Source organism: Salvia splendens, chromosome 2 (assembly GCF_004379255.2).
Source record: "Salvia splendens isolate huo1 chromosome 2, SspV2, whole genome shotgun sequence".
In the NCBI taxonomy this organism is placed as follows: Eukaryota; Viridiplantae; Streptophyta; class Magnoliopsida; order Lamiales; family Lamiaceae; genus Salvia; species Salvia splendens.
Window position 1 is genome coordinate 12,174,976 of NC_056033.1, and position 20,406 is coordinate 12,195,381.

General features: G+C 34.3%; 2 protein-coding genes across 4 annotated transcripts; one reads left to right on the forward strand and one right to left on the reverse strand.

Moving 5' to 3' along the window:
- Positions 1-2,792: 2,792 nt before the first annotated feature.
- LOC121788451 lies at positions 2,793-7,577 on the reverse strand. 3 transcript variants are annotated; one of them, XR_006047758.1, is made up of 6 exons: positions 6,368-7,576; positions 5,516-6,276; positions 5,351-5,440; positions 3,583-4,314; positions 3,236-3,466; positions 2,793-3,119 (listed from the first exon to the last, which is right to left on the reverse strand). XR_006047758.1 is itself a non-coding variant. In XM_042187127.1 (6 exons), the coding sequence occupies exons 1-5, from the start codon at positions 6,450-6,452 to the stop codon at positions 3,341-3,343; spliced, it is 1,794 nt and encodes a 597-aa protein (XP_042043061.1). In that variant the 5' UTR covers positions 6,453-7,577; the 3' UTR covers positions 2,793-3,119; position 3,340. The 3 variants fall into 3 exon arrangements, 2 of the variants coding, with proteins under 2 accessions (XP_042043061.1, XP_042043060.1); XM_042187127.1 differs by having other exon boundaries at positions 3,340-3,466; positions 6,368-7,577; XM_042187126.1 differs by having other exon boundaries at positions 2,793-3,466.
- A 6,966-nt stretch (positions 7,578-14,543) lies between these two features.
- LOC121788472 (mitogen-activated protein kinase kinase kinase 1-like) lies at positions 14,544-19,839 on the forward strand. The gene is made up of 9 exons (XM_042187136.1): positions 14,544-15,724; positions 15,975-16,059; positions 16,160-16,222; positions 16,314-16,471; positions 16,892-16,964; positions 17,043-17,102; positions 17,417-17,527; positions 18,240-18,485; positions 19,351-19,839. Exons 1-8 carry the CDS (start codon positions 14,685-14,687, stop codon positions 18,447-18,449), a joined length of 1,800 nt encoding a protein of 599 aa, XP_042043070.1. The 5' UTR covers positions 14,544-14,684; the 3' UTR covers positions 18,450-18,485; positions 19,351-19,839.
- The last annotated feature ends 567 nt before the right edge of the window (positions 19,840-20,406 follow it).

Consider the following 20,406-nt stretch of genomic DNA (forward strand, 5'->3'; position numbering starts at 1 on the left):
TAAAACTGGTGGTTCCACCAACTATTTAAATTCGTGATTCTATATGTCAAGTTATAGAAAACAAATAAATTTTTAAAACTTCGTAATATTAGGCGCCAATATCCCTTTTGAATGTAATAAACTTGTATATTCTCATTACTATCTTCTGGATAGCAGCTCCGAATTAAGTTACCTTAATTCTAGAACATGTGATTATATGCGTGCACTCATATAGGTGGTTTTTGGCTGAGTAGATTAAATAGTAATGAGATATAATATAGGATAAGATAAGATGGGTTTTGTCTAAGATTAAATTAGTATTGAATTTTATTTTGATGTTTGTTGATGAGATTAAGTCTAAGATGATTCTGATGATTCCAGTAAAGTGTGTGGTTGATAACATATATTATTATTAATTAATGAGTTTATTCATTATAAAATACTGTAAATCAATTTTTAATTAATTGATTAAGTAAGTATTAATTATTCATTACTTATTTGATCCAATCAAATATAATAAAAACTTATTATTATATAATGTGATAAAGCCATTAATGGCTAATAATCCTATTAATAAGCAATGAACATTGGAATGTCAAAAAAAAAAAATTGACAAATTATTTATTCACTTATAGCTTAATTATCTCTCCATGTGCATTTACAATTTACACACGTACAAACTCACTGATGTAGAGAGAGACAGCTAGGGATTGGACCGATTTAGGGAAATGGTCGTTCCTGATAGGGATGTCAATGCAGCCCGCAACTCGTGGGCTGACCCGAATAGCCCACTAAATTTATAGGGTTAGGATTGAAAATTTGTAGTCCGGTAAAATTACAACTCGGTAAGCCGGCACTCGATTAACCCGCAACCTGTTAAGACCAGACTCGAAAACCCGACAAAATGTCTATTGTTCTATTTATTTGATTCCTAATTTGACACTTCATTGATTATATATATAATACAGATAACTCCTGCTGTAAATGCTATAAATCATAAAGTCAAATTCAATAACTCGTTGGATTAATTATTAATAACCTTTAACCCCTAATTTTCCTCCTCTTCCTCATCGACCATTGTCGATTTTGATTATTCGTTGGACTATTTTATCGCAGGGGTAGTGGGCAGATGGATTGTCATGAGATAACTGTTGTCATTGCGACAGGCCTAGATAACTTTGTCTCGGGCCTAGTCGCAGGAGAATACAGAACTGAACAACAGATTAAATGAGATGAAGAGAAGCATTCATGGGCTATCTCGCCAACCGAATGGGGCCGTCTGATGGAAAGAGCAAGGTTGCAATACCTTTCACTGAGCAACCATTATAATGTGAAAATTAGGGATGTCAATCGGGCCAATCTGTTCGGGTTGTCGGGCCATTCAGGTACGGGCTATTCGGGTTATAAAAGTACGACCCTAATCCTAACCCTTCGGGTTTCGGGATAACCCACCGGGTTATTCGGGCCAATGCGTATTTTTAATTCTTTTAATATTTTCAAAAAAATAATATGTATTTTAAATTTTCTTTAATTATATACATATTTTTAATTAATCATTCAACAATGAAATACGTATTTTTAATTTTCTTTGATATTTTTAAAAAAGATTAAGTTATTTAAATTTAAATAACTTATTCATTACATAATTATTTACAAAATATCTATCAATAGTATGTTTATGTTTATGTATTTAAAACATAAATCAACACTTTGTTTCAAAATTCAAACATAAATCAATTCGTAGAAAATTGAATAAAATTTTCATAACGTGAGAGGTGCATCGTAGATGTAACAAAAATATTTTGAATTAATAATAATAATTTATCTTTGTTTTAAGAATCATCAAAGTATGCATAATTCAATGACAAAGCGGCGTCAAAACACTTTGCACTATTATATTGGAAATATACTAAAAGAAAGCTTTTATATACGAGTATTTATGAATCCATGAACCACATAATGATTTTTTCGTGATCTTATATAGTCGGTTGACGTATTTGGATTTTGCATGGTTTTAGAGGGTTGTCTTGGATGATTTTGATTATATTTCTATATCTTGATATGTTTACATGTTTGTTGAAAAATGATAGAAAATGGATTAGAAAATGTACACAAAATATGTGGATGTGCAGCAGCCTTGTTTGAGTCAATGTTTTTCGTGATTTTGAAGTCTGATAAACCTCTAATACATATCATTCTTTTCGTCTTCGAAAGAGCTTTGCGTGGATATATTGCACGCCTCAATTGGAGCTTTGTAAAGAAAGTTATGACCGTTACAAAAATTGCTCGCTGTGCAGAAGCCTTCAACCCGACGGGCCGACCCGTAACCCGAACGGGTCAGCCCGCCCAACCCGACAACCCGAACGGGTTAGCCCGAATGACCCAATTTTAAATTCGGGCTGCGAAATTACAACCTTAACCCTGTATTTTTATCGGATTATTAGGGCCGACCCGCGGGTTCCGGGTTACATTGACATCCCTTGTGAAAATGAATGAGGAGATACCAAAAGTAAATTAGGTAATTTTAAATTTTATTACTAATGAAAAATTAATATTTTTTGCAGAGAATCAAAAATATAGAATGGGTATAAGCAATAAAGAAAAAATAGTAGAAGTATTTAAGAATTAAGATTTAAGTATTTTTGCATGCATAACTGCATCAGACAATCTACAATATAATTATTTAATATTTAAATATTATTTATGAGAGGGCTGCCGCTGCCTGATGGCCTAAATGTAGAGAAATCTCACAATAACATTATTGATACACTATGTGTCTGCCCTTGGACATTTCCTTCAATATATACATCACATTTACATAAGCCGTAGAAATGGGTTGCCATTTTAATTTTTGAACAATCATTCAATTATAAACTTCATTCTAAAGCAGAGGAAGCTGCTGCATTCTGATGAGGTCATAAAGAAAATAAAAAATCATAACTAACTGGAGATTAACCCTTTTCCCTGAACAAAAGAAACAATATATCAATTGTTCAAAATATTCCCCTATTTTTCAAAAGGCAAACACTGTTAAGACCCACGCTTAGCAGAGCAGTCATGGTCTTGGAGCAGAAAACTTCATAAAAATCTATTTCTATTCTCTTCGCTAATTTTTGTGACCTTATGAAGAACTCTTATCCCTGCCCAAAGAAAGGGAAACGGTCATATAAGTAATCATCAGGATGTACCATCAGTAAATTATTCCTATCCAACTTCCACGAAACACCTAAACTATCTTAGGTTCAAAGCACTCAACTTCATGCAAACACGTGACTGGTGGCTAGCACAGTAAGTTCTCCACAAGCTAACCAAGAAAGAGAAAGGACCTCCACAAAACAAGGATCTCAGTAGAAACAGCACCTCAAGATTCCAGCTTAGCATCAGAAGAACTCAATCCAGTAGACATGCCTCCAATATGTGAGTCAAACGGAAAGATTTTTGGCGGTGCCTCTTTCAAGATTTTGAAGGATGGCTTTGAATTGATGTACTGCTCAACATAGATGTAATAGCTATTTCAGTAAAAGATACAAGTAATACAGCAAAAACAACTAATCAATATAAATGGAGGATGAATATAGTTCACTTCACAGGCATATGACATACCTTAGTAATATCCTCGCGGAAAGCATTAATTTCTTCTTCAGTAAGACCACCTTCGTCACCCTCGGCATTTTCCTCCCATCCCAAAGAACGTAACAATGCCGCTTCTTCCTCCTCTGGGAATATAAGATCTAAGCTAGGGTGCTTCATTCCGTTACTAATATGCTTCTGCACATCACAAGTACCAACATTTTCCTTCATGTCACCTCTTATCTCAGGCAAATTGTCCCCACCCAAGCTTACACCTAAGGAAGTTTCACCACCCTGAGAAGTATTGCCACACATAACCTCCATCTCGGACTTATCTGAAGAGGATGGTGAAGTTGCAGTGTTAATCTCCACAACAGGTGAGGAGTTTGCTGTTGGCGAACCAGCAATAGAAGAAGAGTTCTCCAAAGATTTCTTCCTCACTGAGTTGAAAAAGTCATTTCGGCTCTGAGCTTGGGAAGTGGGTCTCTTATCCAGCACAGTAAATGCAGGCTTGCGGCCATGGATTGGGTTGTTTGTTGAGCCTCTAGTTGCAGTTGATCCAGAAACAGATGGAGCAGCAAGTGTAGAACTCACAAGTTTGCTACTACTTGTTGGGCTCAAACTATCCTTCATAGCATAAGCAGTACCATTCTTTTCACTCCCTGACTTGAGAACATGGAGCTTCCCCGCATTAGATGCTTTTAAAATATCACCCTTCACAGGCCCAACCACCTTATTTTTCTGTTTATCTGTCGAACTGAAGGCCTGCGCCATATGACGGCATAGTTACGCACCAGTAGAAACTAATTCACCAAATAATTAACATCTATAACCAGGAAGTAATCTTTTTTTTTGGTAGTAAACAACTTTTGTAATTCAAATCTAAAAATGGAATATGATCGACAAGTACGATGGCAAATGATATAATGATGGATTGTACCCAAATCAAACCTACCAAAAAAAGTACAAGTCTTTAAATTAGGAGCCCAAACAGTTAACAATTAATACAGAAATTTCCCCGTATTAGAGAAGTGGAAGAAAAGTATCAGACATTCCCTCTTTTAGAATATGCAATTTCAACCGTCACAGGCTCACAGCCACTCGACTAAATACTTTGATAAAATAAGATTCAAAAATAAATAAAGTAAGTGGTCATGAAGAATGATATCATTCTACCCAGTAAAAAGTATCAATTATTCCATAAACAGGCATCACCTGCATTCTGCATCACTTATGGCCTAGGACAGGCATTTTCTGCATTCTCCATCATAATTAGCTTGGTAAAATTAAGACAGTCTCACTTTTTTTTATTAAGAGTTGAGGAGGGAAATAGTCAAATTTGGAATCAAATTTAGGTACTCATCCTTGTGTGTCATTAATCCTATACAGAAATTGATGGTATTCCGATTCACAAAATGTCTTCATTATAGAAAGTCAAATCGGCAGGAATATCCAGTAAATAAAGATTCGATTCGATCAACTATGACAACAATGACTAGAAGCACAAAAGCAAGATCATAATTACAAAATAAATAATAAGACAATTAGCATGAAAGAGTAAAAAAATCAACCAAATTTAATGCTATATACTCTTGTAAACTGTCTTTTTCTCATCACAGATGCGCATATATTGTACCAGGCAGAAAAAAATTGTCCACCTAGTATAAGATAATAAGACAAAAGATACTCTTGGAAACCAATATTGTTTAACAATGTTAAGATTTCCTACTATGTATTCTTCTATCTCAATTGAATTATAATATCTCAACTATCAAAGGCAGATCATGTTTAAAAGTCTCACCAAAGTTTTAGGCATTGATGGCGTCACAGGGATTAATTGCCTAGATTGTTTGATAGCCAGTTCTTCAAGTCTCTGAGTTCCCACAAGTAACTGCATCGTAACATTTGAGCTTCATCATGTGAACAAATATACATTTTATATCTAATATATAAACAGTGGACCCACCGATGGAGTAGTTTGGCCACGATTAGGAGCCTGAGCTACAGCTTCTGCCATATTGAGATTGGCGCTTGAGCCCAAAGCCACTGTAGAACTTCGCGTTGCTGCCAGCTGCACAGGAGAGATGACATTACTATTGCTTCCAACTAGAACAGGAACCTCTGCCAAAGCTGAAGTCCACTTTTCGCCGTTGGCAATGGTTGAGGAGCCTAAAGGTAAGCCAAAAATAGCAGAACCCAAACTAGGAGATGTGACTCTTCCAACCTCAGGAGTAACTGTTCTTTCTTCAGACCCCAATGATGGGAAATCTTTTTCAAAAAATGTTTTCTTCACTCCACCAATGGGCCTGCTCTTAATAAGTAGACCATTGGCTTTGGTTCCAACAGTAGTGCTCGAATCAGTTATAGCGTTCTTGTGCCATGTGTCTACATTGTTCCCAGAAACCATCGAATGAGAACGGCTGAACCCATCCCTCTCATATTTACTCAATAAGGTGGCTCCCGATCCATCTGATGAGTCCCACCGCCTAAAGTCTCTCATGATAGACATTTCCCTATCACGAGAATCATATGTATTCCTATCCCAATCCCTATCATGTTGCTTGCCAAAACTACTATGAGAGCTCAGGTGACCAGAACCATTACTACTAGAACTTCGGCGAAAATATGAAGAGGTAGTTCTGTCAGAACTAAAAGATCGTCCAAAATCATTACCATTACTCTTCGCAAATGACTTATTTCTTGCAAGCTTCAATGAGGTTTGATCATCTAAACAACAAAAATATCATCAGAAACTCAAAAAGTCAGAGCACTGCAAAAAAAATTATAAAATTGATTGGCTTAAAAACAAAGAGATTACCTGAATTTGATGGACTGCTGCCTCCATTCAGACTTCCGGCCTTTTTCAACCATTCTGGTACTAAAGTGGGCTCACTTCTTTCCATAACTAGCACTAAACATTATCTTGTATGAAACAATAAATGAAGAGAAATCCCACCCTTTTTAGAGTAAATGACTATGCATCCATTTTCGCACACGTGACAATTATTGCCACGCTTTCAACTCCCAGACAAAATCAAATGTCCTTCGTCACAAAAGTTAAGACAACTGGATACTAAATCACTGATAATTCCCTTCAACATAAATCCATTTTTGCTAATCTCCACCTGACTACACTAAAGGCCTTCTCCATTACTCATCAGCAAGAATTCCAAGAAGGAATTGGAAAAAACACGTATCTAGTCCGCAAGGGCACGAGTGTACAAATAAATCTCAAATGCAGAATGCACGCAACTCAGGTGCTTTCTCTATCCAATATGTATATAATATTTCAAGTCAATTAAGAACTTCTCCACTCTATCAGCCAGAAAAAACAAACTTATACCCCTGTTCACTGCAGAAAAGACTCCAATAACATCTTCTGAAGGCCTTGGCACTCAAAATATTCAAGCCAACAACACCAAAGTATCTCAACAGCAAGTAAATTAACAAAGCCCACTCAATTTTACCCCTCTCTGCGCACATATAACACCAAAAACAGAAGAATCCCTCAGATATAATGTGATAGAAGCATAGATGACCAAACCCTATACCTTAAAATCCATCCAATAATTGAACACAAAATATGACTAGGGTTTGGGCAGTCCAGCAACACGCGAAATCCCCCCAAAATCAAAAACAGGCCTGTTATATATCTATTGCTAAAAAAATAGACTAAGCCTGATTTGTCTGGATTACAATTGAGAAACTAGAAATCTATACCCTCAATAGTCGCGAAGAAAAGCCTACTCCTTTTCACTCGCCGCCGCCTGGGTCGTTTTATGTCGCTTCAGAGTCTGTAAATAAATATGTTAATCGCTGAATTTTGTCCACCTAGAGAACAAAAACAAGTAACGCCTAATTTCTCGCACTCTTATGCTAAACTACGCAGCAAAGCAAAGTGTGATGGGTGAGAAGATATTGAATCTATGTAAATTTGACGACAGAATTTCTGTATGTATATATGCGTTGGTTTATTGAAGAAGTTTTGTGTTTCTTTCCCTCTGTTTTAATAGGTTGCGAATTGTGAAGAAACTCTATTTTTCCCTTCCTTTTTTTTCCTTCTTTTCTTCATAATTTATCGCCAAAAAAATAACACTGGTCAACATTCATAACATTATTTATTAATAATAATAAGCATACCTTTTACGTATTTTATTTGTATCCGATGCTGTATTAATGTGATATTTAGAACTTTCAGTTATTTTTAGATGAGTACTCCATTAAATTGGTCAAACATTTGAGGTATTGAGCATCTCCTGTGCTAGATAATAACAATGAAAATCGTAGTATAAATTAGTAAAATATTTCTCTCCATTCTCCAATAAATAAGTCGATGTTTGAGGATCTCCTATGTTTGAGTGTAGATTATGTGTATATCAGTATATGAGTTGTAATTAAAGGCGATTTACAGTTTTACACTCTACTGCACGCGAGTGGTGGTAGCCAACCCTAAAATACAATTAATTGTGTTATGATTTGTATAACTGATCTACTTAATATATAATCCATTCTAACAATATTTAGTTAATCCTAAATATATACCCCTCTCTCCCACAATAATATACACTCTTTCTTTTTTAGTCCGTCCCACAAGAATATGCACTTTCCTATTTTGAAAAGTTTTTTCTCTCTTACAAGGTGAGACTCATTCTCCACTAGCAATACATTACTTTTTCTCTCAAACTATTTCTTACTTTACTAATTTTACATTAAAACTCGTGTCGAACCCAAAGTCTATATTCTTTGGGGACATGAGAGAGTATGTTTTAGAATCCATGAGAAGGAACCAATATATAATGACATATTTATAATCATTGTATGTAATTTTACTTCAATTTTAATTTGAATGTCGTGTTATGATTTTTAACTTGGCCCTATTCTACAATTTTAAAGGAGAATGTTTATGTAAGTTATATAGAGTCTAGGGTTAAGATGATTAGTTTGAGGTTCAAATACGACGAGTCAAATCAAATTTCATTGAATGCTTATGGAGTTAAGTTAGGAAATATGGCGATATGAAGTAATAGAACGAAATATTCTGTTAGCAATAGTATTATTATGAGTAAAGAATAAAATGGAGATCGGGAGTGGCCAACTATACTACTCCAAACTTGTATCTAAAGCCAACCCATGCTAAAACATAAACGCATTTGTATAATTTGAAATTCCAACAACACTCCAGCGGAAATGCAACTAAAAATCAAATATAGATTCTGCAAAGTTTTAATTGCTATATATTGCGATTGAAATTATACGAAAGCCAAATGTAGGCGTTGTAGACTTGTACTATTATTCAAAAAAAGTAAAAGTTTTTTTTATAATAGTAAAATTAAAATAAGATCTTTATTGGTTAAAGGACGAAAAAGGAAAAAAAATGTGACATTTTATGGCAACGGGAGGGAAGATATAGTGGAGCCTCTACATGAAAAAATTTCTGCATCCGCCCCTGTTACTACTTAAGGAATATTCTAATTGAAACTCCTAAAGTAAGATAGACAAAAATGGAAAATTGGAACTCATAAAAAGGGACGGATGGAGTATAACCTTCGTAAAATTGCTTCATGAGAAAATGAGCTATATTATTTTTTCTCACTAATAGTTTGTTTAATTGCATGCTAATATAAGTGCTCAATTAGTATCGCTATTAAGTCTCATTAGTAACTTCCTCCCTCCACTATTATACGTCCCTATTTATCATTTGGAAATTTTTTTATTAATTGTCTCACTTCATTTTTTCCACTAATTTAATTTTTTCAGATTTATATTTTAAAAATAATATATGAAAGTGATCCACATTCTAATAATTTTTCCCCCCTCATTTTTTTTACATTTTTTAAATTTATTTCACATATTTTTTTTACATTTTTTAAATACGTGTCAAATCAAAATGGACGAATAATAAGAGACTGAGAAAGAATACATTTTTTTGTCAATTGCAACTAAAGACTATGAATGTTTATAAAACAAATTCTTTAAATGGAACAAAAAAAGATACTGTGGACACACGTGTTTTTATCACTGTTAAAAAATACTATTACCTAAATTAGGTTATTTTTATTGATTGAAAAATTTAATCCATAAAAAATAGTAAGGTATATCACCATTAAAAATAACACAAGATAATTATAGAAAAAGTAAAAATCTAACAAACAAACTCAAAATTGACAAAAAGAGAAAGCAAGCACCTACTAATTACAAAAGAACCAATGAGCAGTTGAGAGGACATCAGACAACGGAACAAGAGGTTGTAGTACATTCAAAAAGAAAACCACAACAGAATAGCAGAGGAAAAATCATCAATTAACTCAACGTCAATCAAAGAGGAAAATCAGTTGGTTCCTAGTGTGTTTCTCAAGCAACCATAACTACTGTCAATCCTCCCACTTTTCTTAGTCACATTCAAATTTTCTAGTATTTGTTTCGGTGAGCCAAGGAGTCAAAACAATTAATTTATTTTCGAACTTCCAATTGGACTAGAAGCCATGGAACGCGATCCAAATATTTCAAATGAAGTGATATAAAAAATAAAATAAAATCGTAATTTCTTGACAAATCGTCTAGAGGGCAGTAGCACACTTATAACTCACTCGCAACATGTAGGACAACAATATATAACGAAAATGTTAAAATAAAGTACAAAGCCGAGTAAATTTTCATATAAGTGTCGAATTATTTTTTTCAATAACTTCATTCACTATTTGTGTGTTTATGTTTAATAAAGTAGGGTGTGATCAATTGAGATTTTTTAGCTTAATTGAGAATTGAGATGCATTATCAATCACGCATTTTCATTAAATGGGTGGTCCAGAATTTGGCACATGGAAAATATTTTTAGATTAATTAATTATGAAAGGACAGAATGATAATTTCATGGTACATTTTATTCAATAAATAAATTTTTTAATTTTAATATTTTTTAATTTATTGTCAACTACACACATATAATGTCAATTCATGTCAACTACACACATATAATGTCAACTACGTATACAATTCATGTCAAACTATACACATATAATGTCAACTATAAGTTGTTGACATGTGATGTGCAAGTTATTGACATTTGATATGCAGGCTATTGACGATAATACCCCTGAGTTGACATAATCTACTTGTAGTTGACATTTCGAAAATGTTGTGGATAAATGGTTGAAAATGCATCTCAATTCTCAATTAAACTAAAAAAAATCTCAACCTAACAGGACCGGAGGACCCTAATAAAGTATATATAAACGTGGGGTTGTGATCAATTGGAATTTTTTAGCCTAATTGAGAATTGAGATGCATTATCAGCCACTCATTTTTATTAAATGAGTGGTCCAGAATTTGTCACATGGAAAATATTTTTAGATTAATTAATTATGAAAGGGCATAATGGTAATTTCATGGTACATTTTATTCAATAAATATTTTTTTTTAATTTTTTTTTGTCAACTACATATACAATTCATGTCAACTACACATATAATGTCAACTATATGTACAATCCATGTCAACAACATATACAATTTATGTTAACTACACACATATAATATCAACTACATATACAATTCATGTCAACTATACACATATAATGTCAACTATAAGTTGTTGACATTTGATGTGCAGGCTATTGACGATAATATCACCGAGTTGACATAATCTACTTGCAGTTGACATTTCGAAAATATTGTGAATGAGGGGCTGATGCATCTCAATTCTCAATTAAGCTAAAAAATCTCAACTTAACATGACCCTATAAACGCGTTTGTTTTATCCAAAGCAAGCGTTAATGATTATCGTCACATCCAAATTCTCTTCTATTCTTATATGAGATTCAACCATTTATTTTCTTTTAATATTCGTGATTCGTTTATTCACTATTCTTTTCCCTTATTTTATCACTCCATGGCCTAGGCAATTATATAAAAGACAAAATATAGAGTATTTTTCGCCAAAAAGAAAGAGAACATTTTCGTCAATTAATTAGCAATTAGCATAATGTTAATATTTGTCTGTGAGTTGACTAAGAGGTAGAGAGGTATTTCCTCTATCCCAGCTAAGATGACATATTTTTTTTCACACTTGTTTTGAAAAAATGATACTCCGTAATAAATAGTTAAAGTGGAGAAAAAGTAAAGTAAAAGAGAGAATAATATAGAAGAGGCTTCCAAAACACGTGTAAAAAAGCAACATGTCATCTTAGCTGGGACAGATAGAGTAATACTCAGTGACACGACCTTTAAATTTATATTTATCTACGCATTACAAAAATAACAGTGAGTTTGACAATATAAATCATTTTTTTTACTTGAGCTATTTGAGTATGAGTTGTGATCAATGTCGAACTAATTTTAAGATCGAACAAGAGATCAAATTAGAACTATTAGATCGGGGGTAAGATCCCCTGTGTTTAACATAGCACCAAATGCTATGCTCAAAACGCACATATATAAGAATAAAACGACGGCTTCTCTCCTCTTTCTCTATCTATTCTTTTTCAATATTTTATTCTTATTTTTATGTTTTTAAATAACGAAGACAGTGATAGAGACGCAATCTTCTTCTCCTTCTTTCTTTTTTTAGATATGCTTATTCTTGTTTTTATATTTTAAAATATTAAAAAACATTGTAAGATTTGACGATTTTAAGTATAGAATAAAATATTGAAAAGGAATAGATAGAGAAAGAGGAGAGAAGCGTCGTTTTATTCTTATACATGTGCGTTTTGAGCACAACATTTGGTGTTGTGTTTTTAAACATAGCAGAGGATCTCACCTCTATTAGATCTAGTTTTTTATGAGATTCGCTTATGTGCAAATTATTTCGGTCTTCATTACAGACTCATTTTACTTTATTGTAGTAGGTTTATTACTTCATTCCGGTAGGTAATGCCTTGTAATTACAATATATTTTTACTTCTAGTAGGTTTTGAAATTATTCACTCATACTTCATTCGAATTCATTGAACAGAGTTTTTACTTTATTCACTTTAAAAAATACATTTCATTCCAGTACATTTATTACTTCATTAAAAACGTCATTATTTCATTGGACAAAGTTTTTACTTCATTCCAGTAGGACTTCAAATGCTTCTACACATACTTCATTCAAATAGTATATTACACCATTCAGTTAGGCTATCATTCCATTTTGTTGTCAACGCTATGACGGCGGTGATAGACATTGTAGAGAGAAAGAACGGTACGCGAAGGCGAGACCGCATGTATATATTGGAATGAAGTAATAATCCTATTGGAATGAAGTAATAATCCTATTGGAATGAAGTAAAAATCTACTTGGGATGAAGTAATATATATTCTAGAACAAAGTTGGAGGACCTAATATGTTATGACTTATTTGCCATGGAATGGAGTAAAATATGTTCGTGATGAAGATGAAAATTATTTATACATTTGCGCATCTTATCCATAAAAAACTAGATCTAAAAACTCCAATTTGATCTAGTTTTGCAATACTATTATAAAGATGCAATACTACTATAAAGAGTGGACTTATATATAATGAGACTCATTTTAGCAAGGTACATGTTTTTTCATATCCATAACCTATTTGTGCTTGTGCATTTTAGTAACTAATGACTAAGATTTTTCCAACACAAATTTAACCCAATTTCTATAATTCGCTGCTCATTCTAAATACATGTCAAAATAGTTATTGTACTTAGTAGAGATATCTAGATGAGTTTACATTTGGTCCTTCTGGACCAACGTGGTATACAACTCTAATGTTCAAAATTTACTATCCAAAAACGTCTATTGCTACTTGCTAGGCCTAAGGAAAATTTTCATTTTGTATAATAATTCTATGTAACAATGTTTTGATTGTCAATCACAATATATGGGGTGATACTTATCACTTAAGCCATGTTTGGTTGTCAGGATTTTATCTGGGAAAGTAATCTGATTCCATAAACTTTAAATTCATGTGTTTGTTTCGGTTTTTAATTAAATTGAGAAAGTAATCAGAATCCCTAGAACAGGGAAAATTAGTACAACTTTCCAGGATTCTGAATCCTAACTTTCCTTAGGTATTATTTTTCCCAATTTTAGGATTCTTACATATTTAATGCATTATTATTATTATTATTATTTACAATGTATTAAAAATGATATAAATTTATAAATCATACGAAGTACTATTTAATTTCGGTATAAATAACTATAATTAAAATTATCATAATTTCAGCTATATTATAATATATATATATATATATATATATTTATCATACTAATATTTAATAATTTATTAAATAATTAAATATAATTACATAATATAAATTATATAATAATAAATAATAATTATTTTATAAATTAATAATTAATCAATAAAGTCGTAGTTAAATATCAAATTATAAAATTTATTCAATTATAATATTAGTAAATATTATAATTATAATTATAATTATAATAATAATATTTATTATTATATCATTTATGATTATAATACTTCATGTAACTATAATTGTAATTATATTATTATATATTATGATATATAATCTATATTTAAACTAATAATAAGTAAAAATATAATTAATATCATTTTTAATTAATAATTTATTTTAAATTTTATATTATTATTCTTTATTATAAATAAAAATAATAATAAGTATGATTTTTTTTTAGTTTGGTGTTCAAATCTAATATAAGATTTAAAATCTTGATATTTTCTCCAAACACATGAAAGTAAAATTATTAAGAATCATATTTCAGAGATTTATTTTCTCAGGAATTATTTTACTTGCCAATTTTACTTTCTCGTCAACCAAACATGGCCTTAAGTCATAGTTGCTTAAGCATAATTTAATACCGCAACATTTTACAATAAAATGTGAACATGTAAATCAAAATAATGCAGTCCGTACTTATTCGTTTTTGGCGGGAGGCATTTTGCAAAGGCCATATACCTCGAGCTGCAGCCACGTGGCGACGCGTTAGACTTTTCAAATAATTTGGCTCTCTGTCTGTCAACCCCCAAATCCGGTCAATATTTGGACGCCCACTTGCTCCCTCCCTCCCAACGCTCGCTTTCGACTTCAACACAAGTCTCTCCCCTCTCAATTTTACACGCACAACACACACTGACCTTCCCCCGGAATCTCTATGCATAGCTCCGCCGGTTTATGATTACGCGAGATGTTGAATTCCAAGCAGAAACGGCCGCAGCACCACCTCCAGCACCGCCCTCGCCTTGATCGCCGGAACGCCATTAAGAACATCGACTACTACGCCGGAGACGATGGCTTCTCCTCTCCTTCTTCCTCTTCCAACTCCTTCTCCGCTGAACTCTCCGTGCACAAGACGCGCTCGCTCGATCTGCTGCCTCTCTCGGATCGTACCAGCTTTCGGATGGAGGGAATTGAGGGGGAGGCCGATCAGATTTTCCGCTACCTCGGTCTCAACGCTGAGGATTTGTCGATTCCGGTGTCCGCGTGGGAGGCGAGGAAGAGTTTGTCCCCTAAGAGCGAGGTTAGGACTGGCGATCGAGGTGAATCGAGCGATGGTTTTGGTGCTAGGGTTAGGGTTGGTGATGGTGAACTGGAAGATACTGTCGGCGATGCTGTAGTTAGTGAATATGAAGTCAAAAGTGAGCAGATTGGTGGCGGTGGATGGGGAATTAGGCCGTCGAAGTCAGCGCCTGCTGCTGCAATCAGAAAGTCAGTCGAGGACAATGTTGCAGCAAGCGTGAAGTATGGTAATTGTGAAGTTAAGGCAGATGAAACGAGTGAAAACCAAGTAAGTTTAGGGATTAGAGGTTGTAGACCACCAACACTGGCTCCTCCTCCAGCGGTGATGCGATCGGTTGTGGATCACACGAGCTCCACTTGGGAAATATTTAGAGGCTTTGGCCCTCAAGATAATCAGTCGGAATCACCGGGAGATGCCAGTAGCCAGCCGATTCATAGAGTTGAAGAAAGTGAGGAAGTTGAAAGGAGAGGTATCAATGTTAGGGAAGAAATGAGAGAGGATGCTGGGGAAGAGGATATGGGAATTGGCTTGGAGTCATGTTCGGATTCTTCAAATGATGAAAGAGGTGACAGTTCCATAGACTTGGTTGGGGATAATAGTCACACTATCTCGCCAAGTGGTTCATTCAGGTCTAATATCACGTCCTGGCAAAAGGGTGATTTCCTTGGTAGTGGATCATTTGGGACTGTGTATGAGGGGTTCACCGAGTAAGTTATTCTTTATAGCTATGCAGAATTACTTGATCAATATTAGTATCCTCCACTGAAAATATATTTTACTATCTTTTGTTTTATTAGACCCTCTATCCTTTTGGTTCTGCTATATCTAGAGTATTATCACTGCATACCATTGACATAAAAAGCTCATGAAGGCTTTTTGTGTTTGATATGGATCACTAAGGAAGATGCTACAGTATTTCTTTGGGTCCTGACAGCTTTGTTCATTCTTTTGATGCAGTGATGGGCTCTTTTTTGCTGTGAAGGAGGTATCTTTACTGGATCAAGGAAGCCAGGGCCAGCAAAGCATTTTCCAGCTTGAACAGGTATTGCAGTTGATAATGTAGTTTCTTAAGGACCTGAAAATCATTATACATGCCTAAACCACAACCTGGATTGTTATTTATCTTCTATAAAATGTTCCAGGAGATATCTCTTCTGAAGCAGTTTCAACACGAGAATATTGTTCGCTACTTGGGCACTGACAAAGTATGCTGTTAACTTCATTAGTAGATATCTCAATTATCAATGTACTTACCAAATAATTTCTCTTTGATTCTTAATTTGATTTTTTTTTTAGGATAATGGAAAATTATATATTTTCCTTGAGCTTGTAACAAAGGGCTCCCTTGCAAAACTCTACGAAAAATATCAGCTTCGGGACTCCCAAGTCTCTTCATACACAAGACAAATTCTAAGTGGGCTGAATTATCTTCACAGCCGTGGTGTCGTTCACAGGTGCTATACATCATCTCAGTTTGTTCTTCTATTTATAGTTTCTTTTTCCAAGGATCTCATATTCTCCCAGAAGATTACTTTTTCCTTTCACTTAGTATTCTGGGCAATGTATGTGGGAGCAGATTTAGTAACTTCCTGACAGTTAGTTTTTAAATAGTAGTACTAGGATTTTTTATTGCCTTTTCTCTTTTTAGCAGCAGTCCTATTTTTAGTGCTTCCTCTTCTCTTTCTACTGGCCCTCCACGTTAGGAATGAGATTGTATTTTCATGTAAAGCTTGTAGGGAGGTTGGAAAATTTGAAATGAACACATTCTAGATCTCAACCAGAATACTCTTGAAAATAGAATAAATTAATACATATCCCCAATTCCCCCCTCCATTTAACACCTTCTTACAGAGCTCTGATTTTTTTCTTTCAAGGGATATCAAATGTGCCAATATATTGGTAGATGTAAGTGGTTCAGTGAAACTGGCAGATTTTGGATTGGCAAAGGTTGATTTCTAGACATACAATATAATTTCTAATATTCTTAGATGCATATGGGGGCTAAAAGTTTACGTGTTTCCTCAGGCTACAAAACTAAATGATATAAAATCTTGCAAAGGAACACCCTATTGGATGGCCCCAGAGGTGAGTTTCCTAGCTGCAACTGGATCCCCCACACCCACTTGTCTTTTGCATAGATGCTTTGTTTTTTATTTTTTATGCACTAGCCCTCAAGTTTTGCCAACTATTGTAACTTTTCCCTGGTTAAGTGTGAATAGAGTGGCACTAGACAAAATGTTTTTTTATCTTTCATTCACAATTTATAACAAATATATATTCCATTTCCAAGGTTCTCTCATCAAAATCGCGAAACAAAAAAGGGCTATGTCCTTGTTCATCTGCATTTTTTATCCACAAAAGTTACCTAGATCCAAATTTGAGACACTTCATACTGTCAGGTTGTGAACCGAAGGAACCATGGATATGGGCGTGCTGCTGATATATGGAGCCTTGGCTGCACTGTGTTGGAAATGTTAACTGGTCAAATTCCTTACTCTCACTTGGAAGGGGTATGCCATGTTCCCTGACAATATTTAAGATTTCGTTACCTTTTCCTAGTTTTAGACAGTAATTACATATACTGAATTACTGAGTTGATTTTTCAGACTGAATCATATAGGTTACTCTTATTGGATGTAAAATATTTCATAATAAATTACTCTGTAAAGGAGGATAATACATAATGATAGTTTAAAAAATATTAATGGTTGGCATATCTAGTGATAACTTATGGGTTTGCCAATAGGAGCATATAATGTAAAAACAATTATAGTGCTAACAAAAAAATTACAGCTATGTTGGTCTTATCACAAAATTAGTCAATTTCTTAACAATTCTGCTGTTCAGCACCACTACTTGGAGTGGTTTTTTTTGTCGACATTGGCAACCTAATATCGCAGGAAGGCGGCTGTGAAATATAAATGGTCTCTACTAATAGCAAGAAAACAAATTTAAAGTGGATGGCTCCTTTATGTGTCTAATTGCAGCTCTATATTTTTTGTAATTATTTAATTTTTCAATGTTTTGGCTGCCACACGATAACTTTTTAATTCTTTGCTCATCAAGATTTTCAACTATATACATTTAATTTGCACATCTCAGTTTCACTATTTGAGGTTAATGTTTTCGAAATCCTGTTTCATGGTTGCCCAAAAGGTGTATGTCTTCCAGCTGCTACATAAAGTGGTGTTCTAAGTATCCTTTTTTTTCTTGTTGCAACAGATGCAAGCACTGTTCAGGATTGGCAGGGGTGAACTTCCTCCTATTCCTAACACCTTATCAAGAGATGCTCAGGATTTTATCCTCAAATGCCTGCAAGTTAACCCAGATAATCGCTCAACTGCTGCTCAACTTCTAGAACATCCATTTGTAAAGAAGTCATCTTCATCGTTCACAAGCCCTGCATCTCCACATTATTCCATTAGGTCGTAGAAACCCATGAAGATTTAGCATGGCAAAGATAATGAGGTTAGTATCTTACACTGGCACAGGCAGTTCATTCTTTCTCTCTTCTTGCAAATATGATTGTTTTGCCCCTTTATTTTGGCGGGAAAACTAGATGTGAGAGTAAAGGGTTTATCAAGAATGACAAAATCTATATTTTAAGCTTGTCCGCTTAAATTTATAAATAGACTTGAGATGTGTAGCATATAATTCCTCTGAAAAAACATGAAACTCCCGCAATAAGAAAAAATATTTTTTCAGCGTTGATTGAGCAATTTTTCGTAGTACTCTTTGGGATCATTAGCCTTTAATGGGCTGGGTAGTTTCACAAGCTTTACAATGCATAGATTTCCAGAGATTCACACGATGTGGAAACATGTACATTTAGTATCAGAGACAGTTATAACTTATAACTTTAGAGTTCCCCTTAAGGTTGCAATAGGCTTCATATAGTGATTAAGAACCAGCTTACTTCACAAATGCTTGCAGTAGACTGGGAAACTGTGAAAATGGTGAACAGATGTACAAGAGGTGCTTGGGAACATCTTCCATGATGTCAACTATTTGGTATAAAATTATAGTTTTGTGAGCCTCCCATCTCATCTGGTGGATGTTTCAGCCTCCCTTTGGATTAGTTAGCTAGATGGGTTGTCCATTGTTGGGTCTAAACATACTAGATTTTTCCAAGCAAATGAGCATCTGAATTCTGTAATAAATCTGACATTAGGTTTGAAGAGCTCACAAATTGTTTAAAATATCCCATTTCACTTTGCGCTACTATTTGTATAATGACACTCACACTGCACCAGAAGAGCTCACTGGCATCGTATCACAGTTCCTCCCCAATTACCTCTCTTGTTGCATGTCACTGACTTTCTTTTTTCTTTAGGAGGAATGTTCGTGCTTCTAGTCTGAAGGTTTCATCGAGAGCCATACTGAATGCTCAAATTCACAATAACACATTCATCTGGGCCGCACTGAACGACGTGGTCAATGTGCTTGGATTGGTTATCACGAGCACTTTGGTATCATTTGCTGATTATTCTCAAGATTAAGATATCATTGGGGTGTGGTAAGGCAATTTAGATTTGAGATCATGGTGAATTTAAAATCTGATGGGTCAAATTACAGTGTAGACCTTCTATAGTTCCTGCTAGTACACCCAAAAAGGAAAAAAGAAAAGAGATTGTTTATTGTGCCATTCATTCAGATAATTTCATGTTCTTGTGTTTGTTTGTTCATTTATCGGCTTGTTGTATTAAGGTACAGTGGCTTGATTAGAAAGTTATCCTGTAGGAGACATTTAACAAGTGTAAATAGTGAGTGCCTTTGTAAATAATTCATCCAAGTATGAATGTTTCATACTTTGCTGGCTTCATTCTGAGATGCTAATATTAAATGATTGAACTTTCGTGGTTTCTTTAATTGAGGTAGTGGAGTATGTTGTTGGGAAGAGTTACACAAGTAAAAAAATCACACACAAATATTTTAGGATATAGAGGGTTAGATTATGAGCAACGTTGTCCCTTACCATGGGGCAGCTTGTCCGACTGGGATGGGAGGATGGCAAGGGACAGCAAGTATAATAACATCCCACCGGGACGGAACCGGCGTCCCTTGACAGAGGGCTTAGCCCTATCTGACGTGATGGCGTGCTGGGGCGATATGGCGCTCCCTGGTCGTGCGGTGACGCCCACTCACCCTCCCGCGAGTGGGTGTCGATTTTATTACCGTTTTTTTATTTTTATTTTAAATTTGAAAAAATCTTAAAAAATACAAAAAAAAAAAGAAATTCTCCAAATATTATTGTTTAATCACATATTTATTTTATTTTTTTTAACTCTAATTCATCCATAAATCATCTATAAATACTCCATTCATCTTAATTGAAGTATGTCTAGTGGCAAGTGTTGAGACTAACAAAACCAAGCGACCCTCCAACCCT

Bases quoted from the DNA above. Each gene is read 5' to 3' on its own strand.
- LOC121788451 (XM_042187127.1), bottom strand. From the start codon at position 6,452: ATGGAAAGAAGTGAGCCCACTTTAGTACCAGAATGGTTGAAAAAGGCC. The intron at 5,441-5,515 runs GTGGGTCCACTG...GTTACGATGCAG, and splicing joins GTGGCCAAACTACTCCATCG to TTACTTGTGGGAACTCAGAG. The intron at 3,467-3,582 runs GTATGTCATATG...TATGTTGAGCAG, and splicing joins TCCGCGAGGATATTACTAAG to TACATCAATTCAAAGCCATC.
- LOC121788472 (XM_042187136.1), top strand. From the start codon at position 14,685: ATGTTGAATTCCAAGCAGAAACGGCCGCAGCACCACCTCCAGCACCGC. The intron at 16,060-16,159 runs GTATTGCAGTTG...AAAATGTTCCAG, and splicing joins GCATTTTCCAGCTTGAACAG to GAGATATCTCTTCTGAAGCA. The intron at 17,528-18,239 runs GTATGCCATGTT...TTGTTGCAACAG, and splicing joins CTTACTCTCACTTGGAAGGG to ATGCAAGCACTGTTCAGGAT.